Source organism: Conger conger, chromosome 2 (assembly GCF_963514075.1).
Source record: "Conger conger chromosome 2, fConCon1.1, whole genome shotgun sequence".
NCBI lineage: Eukaryota > Metazoa > Chordata > Actinopteri > Anguilliformes > Congridae > Conger > Conger conger.
In genome coordinates, this window is record NC_083761.1 from 43,577,570 (window position 1) to 43,589,511 (window position 11,942).

The 11,942-nt window shown below is 42.3% G+C and overlaps 1 protein-coding gene across 1 annotated transcript in view; it reads left to right on the forward strand.

The window, feature by feature from the left end:
- LOC133121230 (protein FAM171A2-like) overlaps positions 1 to 11,854 on the forward strand; it is a 67,719-nt gene extending 55,865 nt beyond the window's left edge. Inside the window, exons 9-10 of the mRNA XM_061230432.1 lie at positions 1,454 to 1,580; positions 1,829 to 11,854. Coding sequence (XP_061086416.1) covers positions 1,454 to 1,580; positions 1,829 to 3,323 — 1,622 coding nt within the window. The 3' untranslated portion in view covers positions 3,324 to 11,854. The remainder of the gene's footprint in view (positions 1 to 1,453; positions 1,581 to 1,828) is intronic.
- Positions 11,855 to 11,942: the final 88 nt, after the last annotated feature.

Consider the following 11,942-nt stretch of genomic DNA (forward strand, 5'->3'; position numbering starts at 1 on the left):
AGAATGCAAGTGGAATATTGTAAAATTCAGATTTTGAAATGGTTTACTTTCTGAAAACACAAGATATCATTGGTCAGGGCCGCTCTTTATGATTACATTATATTCCGGTAAAACAAAGTCAGGAAATTCACCCCAAAAACTATGTTTTAATGAAAAGATAATGTTTGGCAAAAGCTGATAAATTGCATTCTGAATGACCTCTTTTAGTTTCTTTTACAGAGCATTAATTACTAGAAAGTAACAAGACACATAATTGGTACATTTTTAGTACATATAGCAAAGAAATACTTGGCTAAATTATTTCTAGAAATGTATCAACTCCTGCGTTCCTCTGAAAATAATCTATTTGATTGTTGATTCAAAGACAATATGTGATTGAATCCTCAGCAGCCTGCCCAGTGGTACATGTTGTTTGAAGTGGACCACCATAGTTACAGTACCCATAGTAGGTTTTTATGAATAGTGGTTTGGAAGCCTTGACAGTGCGTAGGTTAAGATAATGTTCTTGGTGCTTTTGCCAATCATTATCTCTTCTTTAAAACATAGTTATTGGGTTGAATATATCTACAGCTGTTGCCCTTGAATTTTCTTTGCCTCCCAAACCATCAGCCTCACTGGGGCAAGATGCACTTGCATCCTCTATATCTTCTTGACGTAATATTACACCTACATAATCATACAATTATCTAATCATTGCAGTGCAATGCATACAATCATGTAGATACAGGAGCTTCAGTTAATGTTCACATCAACCATCAGATTGGGGAAAAATTTGATCTAAGTGACTTTGACCATGGAATGATTGATGGTGGCAGACATGGTGGTTTGAGTATCTCAGAAACTGCTGATCTCCTAGGATTTTCATGCACACTAGTTTCTAGATTTTGCAAAGATGGTGTAAAAAATTTAAAAAATTCAGTGAGCAGCAATTCTGCAGACAGAAACGCATTGTTAATGAGAGATGTCAGAGGAGAATGGCCAGACTGCTCATAGCTGACAGGAAGGTGGCAGTAATGCAAATAACCACACATTACTAGAGTGTAGAAGAGCAAACATTACAAACATTGCAGAAGAGCATCTCTGAACACGCAACGTATCATAACTGTAAGTGGATAGGCTACAGCACTAGAAGTCTAATAAGAAATAAGTCTAATAAATACCGAATAAAGTGCTCACTGACTGTATATAAAGTATAATTTTTGAGTATACAAAATATGGAGCTCTTTTTTTGTTTTGTTTATTTGATATAGCCTTCTCTGGTCATCTTCATCAATGGTGTGAATAATTTTGGAAAGCAAGCCAATTTTGAGAAGCAAGCTAAGTTCATTAGCATGTAACTGCCCCATGGATTTGGTAGACATGGTCCTGATTCCACTGCATGGATGTGATGGAACAGAGATGCATGGCAGCACCCCAGCCTTGCTCACTCATGGGAAATCCTCTCTTATTGCAGGGACGAGCTTGAACCCCACAGGGTTGAGGGACATCACCACCTATCACACCATCTTTCTGCTCACCATCCTTGGCTCCATTGCCCTGCTGCTGCTTATTCTGCTCTGTCTGCTGCTCTACTACTGCAGGTATGGCTGAGCTAGAAGAAGGGCCCAGCATGCATTGTGGGGAATGTGGGAATCCAGGTTCATTTAAAAAGTAATCATTCTAAAGTTTAGAGTGATTGCTTTTTATCCAAAAGGAAGACATGTGAGCCTTTATACTGGATACACTACAGTACTGTGTTTATGAAGGTCTTGAAAATGAGCTGGATGCTTTCCATGTTTTGCAGCAATGCATGTTCAGTAAATTTTCATCTGTCTGTTTGGCATCCTAGGAGACGGTGTCTGAAGCCAAGGCAGCAGCACCGGAAAATGCACGCCTCCACCACACTGGACAGCTCCAAGAAGGACCAGGGAACCTCCACGTCTCGCCTCAATCTCATCAGCGGAGGCCACATGGAGACGGCCTCCTCCAACGGCGACATGGATGGCGTCAAGTCGGACCTCTCTTCCTCGCGCGACTTCCAGAGCTCACGGGAGGAGTTCTTCAGGCACGTCCCCGCCCACAAGCTGCGGCACGCCAAGGGAGACGGAGGCACCCGCCGAGGCGAGAGCTTCCCCATGAAGGTGACGCGCTCCACCGACACCAACAGCCTGGACCCCCCGCTGCTGCAGGACGACTACGCCAGGAGCTACAGCTCCATGGACGACAAGGGCGCCGACAGCCGGCGCCACAACGCCAACGACAACCAGGGTTACTCTTCCGACCCTCCTTCCCCTCCCGGAATGCCCCCACCCTTTTCGGAGCACTACCAGGGCCCCAAGCCTGATGGAAAGCCCCCGGAGTACTCCATGACCCAGTCCTCGGACCACCTTGCTCGGCCCACCTCCTTGAACACCCAGCCTGGGCAGCTGATCTTCTGCGGCTCCATTGATCAGATGAAGGAGAACATGTACAGGAGCATGGTGCCCACGCTGGTCATCCCGGCCCACTACATGCGGCTGTCCTCTGACTTCTCCGGGGTGGACCAGGCGGCAGAGCAGCCACAGCAGCAACACGACATGGATGCCATCCAGGGGGGCATGACCCCCCAGCAGCAGCAGCAGCAGGGCCAGCAGCAGGCCGGTGCCCCGGGGGAGGACCCCGAGGGTCGCAGCTGGGGCCCCAACCCGTCCTCGGGCCCCGTCCGCATACCCGTCCTCTTCAACGACTCCACCATGGCCCAGATGAACGGGGAGCTGCAGGCTCTAACGGAGAAGAAGCTGCTGGAGCTGGGGGTGAAGCAGCACCCGCGGGCCTGGTTCATATCACTGGACGGACGCGCCAACTCCCACGTGAGGCACTCGTATATCGACCTGGGCAACGAGCGCCGGATTAACAACGACCCAAACCTGGATTCTGGGCCAGAAGTAAAGGAGTGCAAGACGATACCTGCCATGCACCGCAAGGGAAAGGGCAAAAGTAAGGAAGAGCGCGCAGGCGCCGACCGCAAAGACCAGGGTGGCAAGGCCTACTCCAAGCTCACCTACCTGGACGACACAGAGCCGAGTAGCAGCGAGAGCCGTACGGCCATGTGCTCACCAGAGGACAACTCCCTCACCCCGCTGCTCGACGAGGCCCCGGAGCCTCGCGGGACCTCCATCCCCCGGCGGGGCCGCAGCCGGGTCAACAGCTCCCGCAGCAGCAACAGCGAGACGCGCCGGGACTCCATGACCAGCCCCGAGGATGACAATGACCCGGACGACAAGGATGACAAGGGCGAGAACAAGAAGAGCCCCTGGCAGAAGCACGAGGAGAGACCTCTCATGGTCTTCAATGTCAAAAAGTAGGTCTGGGTGCCCAGGGACCCCTCATACTGTTTCTGAGGGGGCACAGGATTCAGGCTCCATTGATGGTGTGCTTATAGATCCTTCCCTGAAAGTGATCTTTGGGTAAAAATACCAACAAAAACATGACCATCTAATCCAATGCAACCCACTGGAAAGCACAACTATGACATGGATCACTTGAAGACCCAGATGTGTTGGAAGTACATTGCTACAAAAAAAATCATCCTCATTGTTTTGATGTGATTGAGTCAAACATCTTGTTCGTTCCCTAAATCCCAGACTTATTTTGGAGGAGCATGGTTTGTCGTCTCCGTAGGGACTATCCCAGCATGTATCAAGCTGTCATCAGAAGTTGAATTCTTCCTGTGTTGGATAAAGCAGAAACTGAGTGGACACTGATGGTCAATGACAGTAAAGTGAATGCAGAGTTTCTTTCCCAAGCTGATTTCTTTTTTAAAATCATTTCCATAGAGTATGTTGTAAATCTTAATCATATTTTTGTTGAATGAGCTGTTTCCAGAAACAATGATGTTCAGCCATTTTTTGGGAATAGCCAGCAGACCAAATATAACTGCTTTGTTCCAATGGAAATGTTTCTTAACTGTCCCTTCTGGCGGAAAAGAAAGTTCTGGCAATGTTGACATTGGATACCTCTTTGTTTTTGTGTTTTGGTTTCATTGGTATTTGGTTCATTTAAGCTCAACAGCTAGACAGATTAGAATGAAACAGCCAGTGTTTTCTGTGGAACTGTCAACAAGACCTTTTTTTTAAATGTGTTGTTGTGGTCAAGAGGAGAAGTACAGTGCTGTAAATGGACATGGCTTGGAAACCTGCTATGATGTGGATTGTTTTTTGATCATATTTTTTTTTGATCATCATTTTTTGATTGTGTTTGGATCATATGAGAATTCACTTCAGTGTCCTGCCTTGGATATCCCATCAAATCCCGATTTGCGTTCTTATAATTGTCCCTGGGAATCACCTATAGACAACCACAGGTCCCGAAAGCCTGGAAGATGTTACTATGAAAAAAAGAATGCTACATTTTTGTTTGGACATCTGGTTCTTTAACCTGTGGATTTATGAAAGGACTTTGTAGTGTTTAATGTTAGCCATTGTTGCTTTTATTCAAGTGAATGGATTTATTCAATTGAATCTGAATGATTGCCCTCTGTGAATCTGTGTTACTCTTTCAGGGACCTTCAGTGTCAAGTTAATCCAATCAACATGGCAAAATTTTATTGACAGAAATACAATTGGGATCAGAAGAGCTGCTAAAATATAGGTTATGTTTACACCGGAGGTCTTGATGCCCAGTTCAGATTTTCTGCCTATATCAAAACATATTTTGACTTCCTGTTTGTCATACCCCATATCCGATACCTGTGTTAACAGTTTACAGCCCGCAGGTGTACATGAGGGTTTGGTTACCAATCTAGAAGTAAACTTCCACACAGACACAAGGGAGACCTGCAATGGATGCAAATGAGACCGACATAATAATGAAAAGTTATTGCTTTCCGAAGCATCTTTAGAGGTCTGCAATGAACATCCCCTGTATTTAGACCTGGACTGACTCTTCAGCCCAAGTTCACCCTATTTCTGGTTCCGGTGTCATCGAGCTGGCTTGCTGTCTAGGTTTGTAAGTGTATCCACCTAGTTAGCTACTTATTATAATTTATAAATGCTGGCTAGCTAGTTATCTTAGCTACTACTAGTTGGCCAGCAAGACTATTGAGTTGACCAATCTAATTGCAACTATACTGTCACACCATGACACACCCTTGAGAGGACAGACCAGCTGGACACAGGGAGACATTGCCGGGCCTTTATTCACAATAAGAGTGGGGGGAGAAGGAGAGAGAGGATGCCAACAAACGGGAAAAATAGATCAAAGTCTTCAGTGTTCACCCTCGCAGGATTCGGACAAAGAACAATTAACTAAATTAATAAAAGCAACGACGATAACCCAAATTGCGTGCAGTTTGCATCTCTTCTCTCCTCTGTGGACAGAAGCACACATTTGAAAAGCCTGGACCGATTCGTAACGTAGTCCAGGTGTGTGCCGACTTAACCAGTAGGTGTGGTCCTCAGATTTCCCTGCTACCTTCCCGCAAACCGCATCCTTGCCACACATACATATGCAAGCGCAGAACTAAGGGCTGTTTCGTAGCCTACTTCTGCAGAATACACATAACACATAGGTGTTGTGTGGCATATGCTGCATATTTTAGGTGACATTGGCTCAGGAGGTAAGAGGGGAGGGTTGCTGGTTTGATCCTGCCCTAGGTGTGTCGGAAGTGTCCCTGAGCAAGACACCTAACCCTCAATTGCTCCTGATGAGCTGGTTGGTGCCTTGCATGGCAGCCAATTGCCATTGGTGTGTGAATGGGTGAATGAGAAGCATCAATTTGGATAAAGGCGCTATATAAATGCAGACATTTATCATTTATTTGTTAATGGTGCAGACTACGTCCACGTAGATGTTGCATACAGTACATCCCCAAAAATTAAAAAGCACAGGGCCAGAATCACGTACTTACTCGCAACGCAAGATGCGGCCTGACAAGGGTATGTTGGTGCGGTTGCAGTCTGTGACTTCAAACATTTGTTACTGTCGCTATGGTTGAGCACGTTATTTCAGTCATGTCCCACAGCTTAGCATGAGATATTGGTTAATTTCTTAAATTATTTTCTAAATATTTTCTGTGACAAACACCCAGCCTTAATTATTGCTTGACTGGAATCATTAATATCTAATATGAATAATCTTTAGATTTGAACTAGAGTTGAACTAGTGTGATTTTTGTTGCAAAGATTATTTAAAGTTATTTCAAGATTCAGAGCCTGTGTCTCTTGAGCCAGAGAAATGTAATGCACAATTCAAACCTTGTTAATTACGTGAACTTTAGTAAATTCAACGGAATACATAATCAGCCACACTTATAATATCTTCGCCCTTTATTTGCATGATCCACCCTTAAATGCATCTGCATTAGGGAGAGAAGCGCAGCTTGCCTAGATCTCACATATACTGCAGCCCAGCCCTGTGCGCCAGTCTGATACATACAAAGCATGTTTCCTGGGCAGAATGCTTCACACGTGTGCCTGAAATTCATTCAAATAGTATTTGTTTTGGATTCAAATAATTTTCTGTGCTCTACTGATATTGCCTGGTCCATTTGCACCAGCAAGGAGGAGCAGATGGGCAGGGTTTATACTTTTGGGATAATTTAATTTGTTCCAATTCACTGTATTTGAATGTAAAGAAATGTTATTTGAACCCAGGTCTAGGGTTGTTACATCACCATGACACTGGAACCAGAAATAAGGTGTCACAGAATTCACAGTGGTCGCAGTCTTTGCAGTTACACCACAGAGAGTGGTTCCACATGTTACAGGTTCAGACAAGGAACAAATATAGGAATAACGTATCTTCAAGGACATGTGATGTATTCCTTACAGATATATTTCCAGTTATGTGGCCCAAAACAGATCTGGAAATATCTGATTCCACATGCTTTTTTCCTGTTCACATAGTACATCTGCCACATGTGAGCTGAAAATCGGAATTGGGTCACTGTTACCAGCCCTTATCACTAATCACTAAACTGCATAGCGTCACATTTCCTGCTGTGTTATACATAATGAATAATGTGCATCCCAAATTATTTTGTATGCATTCTTATTAGGTTAAAGCACAAGACATACTTTAATGAAAGATGTGTAGTGGACTGATACAATTCCTGTGTATTTTTGGTTTTATTCAGAGGGCAGTTACCATTTGTGATGGTTAAGAGATCGGATTAACAAGGGGAATCCTGCAGATCCCTGCTGTGGTACTGGGATCCTATATGGACCCAATCATATTTCTGTAGGCCTGGGAGGGAATCGGGTCTTATTTACTGCAAAAACAATCATTGAAGCATTTCATAGGGTCAAACTATTGGAAATAGGTAAAACATCTGAAGACATCAGGAGGAAGAATTTACTATACCACACAGAGGTCTAAAGTAAAAGTTCACTAAAGTACAAATTCACTACTTAGACATACATAATATAAGCACTTGTTTATCATGAATTTTGTAAGAATTTGTTGTATATTGTGAAATATTTGAGAGACATTGCTAAACGGCCATCCAAAAACGAGGCTGCTAGACCAACAATCCCATAGTGCCCTTGACAACATAAATATTGTGACTTTGGGTCACGCTGGAGCCTCCCTGTTCCAGCTCATAACAAACCCAAATTCATATTATCTTCTGTTCACTTTGAATGTGCAACAATCACTCAGTTTTCTATTTGAAGTACAGAAAACTGTTCAGTTAACCAATGTAGTTAGTCCTCTTGTCCTGGCACACCCTCCCATGAGACGGAGAATGTGTATTGTGTATGTTCATGTGAAGTCCTTTCCAGCAAGGAAAGAAGGCCTCAGTGGAAATGGCCTGGAGAGAGAGGAAGGAAGACGCCCTTTAGCATGAAGGTGAGGGTCTACTCGCCACACTTACTGATGTGCAAATTAGTGTCAGAAATGCACACAAATAGTTCATTACCCATCATATGAACCATACCGCATTATCTCCGTCAAGTGCCTTCTCTTGCATAGATTTTTGTGGCTAGCACTGAAGGCCTTTTCAGCTGCTGACAAAAGGAGTGTTGTACATGCAAGCAAAACAAGTTCATTTTGACGATGGCAAGCATGTAAGTTTGTGGCAACGTAATGATTACAAAGACCCATTCACTGCTAGCACCGCAAATCATTTCATATTCTTACTCGATAACATTCTCTAGTTTACCAGCATTTCAGCCAAGTTTTGGGGGGGAAGGGATATATTTTTCATGAGTGCAAATGGTATGAGATATAGTTTAGAAACATGCATGTGTAGTAGATTATTGTATGAAGATTCAGATATTCCCACAGTCTAGGCTTCAGTTGGCTACTTCATGGAACAGGAGCGACTATCTGACCCTTATCCATGTTTGCTGACTGTTTCAACAGTGTATAGTATAAGTCCTCTGGTGTATTGAATGTGCAACTCTGACAGTGAACTTGTTAAATGAAAAGGAGCAGCAGCTGGCTAGCAGTGTTTTATGGGATGTGCCTGCTAATCTGGAAACCAGGAATATGATCGATAATTTACAAATTGAGAAAAAGAAAAAGCAAAACGTGGAAACAATAGGATTCGTTCACGTGCATTACAAAATGGCCGAAGGTCATTTGATTCACATGCCAAATGTCCATCTAAAGGTAGGTGACTACTGCTTTTTGTCACACCTTGAGCATTCCCCAGTCACTCTTTCAGGCATTTACAATAGACTTAGCAGCCAAAACACCCTTATTGCACAGTCAGCAACAACACTGCCTATGAAAACAACTGTGAACTTCATTTCTGAAGAACATTAGCCTGTCCATGTTGAACTATGGATTTTCATTGCTTGTAAAAAAATTATGCAGCCTTGCATCCACCTGGGAAAGTAAATCCAATTGGACATGGCACTTAATCTGGCATAACTTGTGGTAGAAACAGACTTGTGTCTTCAAGGACAGTTATTAAACCTGGGGTAGGTGATCTGTGGCCGTGAGCAGAATCTGGGCAGAAGAAGAAAGATTTTGAACGTATACAGAGAAACCCACCCCCTCCTCTTCGTCACCCACACGGGTTCGACGTTGCTGTGGCCAGTCAGCCTCTCGGGGCTGCGAGCCACAATTCTGATAGGCAGGTAGGCTGATGGCTGAGAGCTGCCCTCACTGTATTTTAGCTACAGGGAGCGATGAAAAACCTGAAAATGAATCCTGGGACAGTCACAGATATCTAGATTTCTTTCCAAGAGCAGTTGGTTTATTGCTACCTGTCGGAATGTTAAGAGAATATTACCTAATTTTTGCCTACTCCAGCTTTAAAATCTCTGCAACCAGAGACATTGTGCCAATTATGAATTCCATTTAAAAAGGGAAATCGATTTGCAGGGGACCATATCTGACCTCTAGCAAGCACAAAGGCTTCAGAAACCACTAATTGAAGATACCTCAGTCCAATTAAGCATTCATGAGTGATTCCTAATCAGGTTACAACATACAAGACAATGCTGTTAATTTAATCAAAGGAAAGCAAAAATGTTCTGGTTTACTAAGTAGCCAAACACTGACAAAACATGTATTCAAAGCTTGAGGGCAGATTTTTCGTAAAATATTCCTGTTTTGTAATATTATTGGTGAAACTTCAAGCCATTCTCTTTATTGAGATAAAACCCAAGTCCCTTTTTATTTATTGCCTGCTAACGTTTGTCCTTTTTCTAAAATGCTGTCACTGAGCCTTTTTCTCAATGTCGCTTAATATCTGAAGTTGTCTTATCTGTGGTTTGCTAAACCTGGTCCAACTATGCTACTCTTATGTGTATAACTAACTAGAACTGTTGTGTTCCAATGAGATGAGATCCATTATTTGAAAATTAGAGTATAGTAGGAATTCGTTGTTAGCATAATGACCACATTTAAATCTTGAAAATGTGGAAAAACTGAAACTGAACTTTTCACCCTCACAGACTAATGTAAACATAGCCAGGTTCTCTTGTACAGTGGCTTCAGAAAGTATTCAGACCCATTCACTTTTTGCTTGTTGTAAATTTAAATTTCAATGGATAAGATTGCCATTTTTGCCCATCAATCTAGTGAAGAACCCATAATGACCCATAATTTAACCCAAAAAGTTAAAACATATTCCTAGAAATTTAACTCATTAATTACATCAAACACTGAAATTTTTCATTTATATAGGAAGTATTCAGACCCTTAATTCAGTACTTCATAGAAGCCCCTTTGGCCGTAATTACAGGGTCTCTACAAGCACTGCACACCTGGACACTTCAGTGTTGTCTTAGCTGTATACTTTGGGTCATTGCCACACTGAGTGAATTTAGAGTGACAGCAAAGGGTCGGACTACTTACCTCAATGAGATTTCAGTTTTTAATTTGTAATACATTTTCACTTCATTATGGGTTATTGAGTGCAGATTTATGGGCAAAGATTTTTATCCATTTAAAATTAAATCTACAACACAAAGTGCGCAAAACAAAAGGGGTCTGAATACTTTCTGACATCAATCTACACTGTAGTAGTATCTACTGGAAGACAGTGAGAAAATTGTACCTTAAGGTCCTAAAAAATGCCCAATAAAATACATTGTCTGTGGTGCGCTCTGCATTTTAAACAGTAGGTGATCCTTGTCCAAGATAATGCTTCAACGGGGTATAAATGTCATGTCAAGAAAAGGGCAATTTAATTCAGAATAGAATATTAAAATGTAACTCAGTTCTGTATGTTGACTGTACAGTTGAACATCCTGTCTAGGTCATATGTTTGTGTCCAGGGCATAAATGGTGAGGGAAACTCATTGGAACTTGGCCGAGGGGACCTTTTCCCCTTTCAGTGTAAAGAAATTGTGATTTTGTTTAACATGAGAAATTGATATTGGTATAATTTTTGACAGTATCCATTTTGCAACTTATTTTAGGATTAGGGTGGATTTTCTACCTTAATTTTGTCATACCAAGCAAGTGTTGTACATGCAGACGTACACTCAGTGAGCACTTTTAGATATTTGACTTCTGCTGCTGTAGCCTATCCACTTCAGAGGTGTGATACGCTGTATGCTCAGAGATGCTCTTCTGCATACCACTCTTGTAATGCGTGGTTATTTGCGTTACTGTCACCTTCCTATCAGCTTCAACCAGTCTGGCCCTTCTCCACTGACCTCTCTCATTAACAATTCTCTGTAGAAAATGTTGTGCATGAAAATCACAGGAGATCAGCAGTTTCTGAGATACTCAAACCACCCTGTCTGGCACTAACAATTATTCCATGGTAAATATTTGCATTAACACGCTGGTGTACAGGTCTGATAAATAGCTCACTGAGTGTATATAATAGTGTTGAACACTGCCTCACTGGTATCCGCGTCTCTTCCGGTGCCTTAGATCATGCCGCTGCCTCCTCCCAAATTAGCCTTCAAAAACTGGATTGGTTTTCAGCAAGATCGCCTTATACAGCTTGGTAAAAAAAAATCACTCTACAGAAAAATGTGCTGTAGTGTAAATAACTCCGATATAAAGTCCACACAATACTTGAATACTGTCAAATTAAACCTGAACCAACACGGAAGTATTTGGGCCTTTGCACAGCACCAGAACATTTTTTACATTTATTTAAGAAACATTTAAAAATTGCTCCTAAGCCATGACAAACCTTAAAATAAAAGCTCATAAAACAGTCCGCACAGTATTTCTCTACTAGGTTGTACCATCAAGCAGAAACTGAACAGGCTTTTCCATGTAACGGCAGAATGGAATTTTGAAAATAGTTGTGAATGACTGTTAAGCGTTTTTATTTCAAACTTTGTTAGAATGTGTGAAACTCTTGCTGAGTGGTGAAAAGTCACTCCTTGTCTTTTTACTTTCATTTTCAGTGCAATCTTTACGCTTGTTCTTATTAATAATGTTAATATACAAAGATTAAAGCATTTAACATGTTTGAGTCCTTTCCTGCATGGTGGATCTGATACATTCAACTATACGCATTTAAATTTAAATTCCATGGTGTGCTTGTGGCAATACAGCAGAAA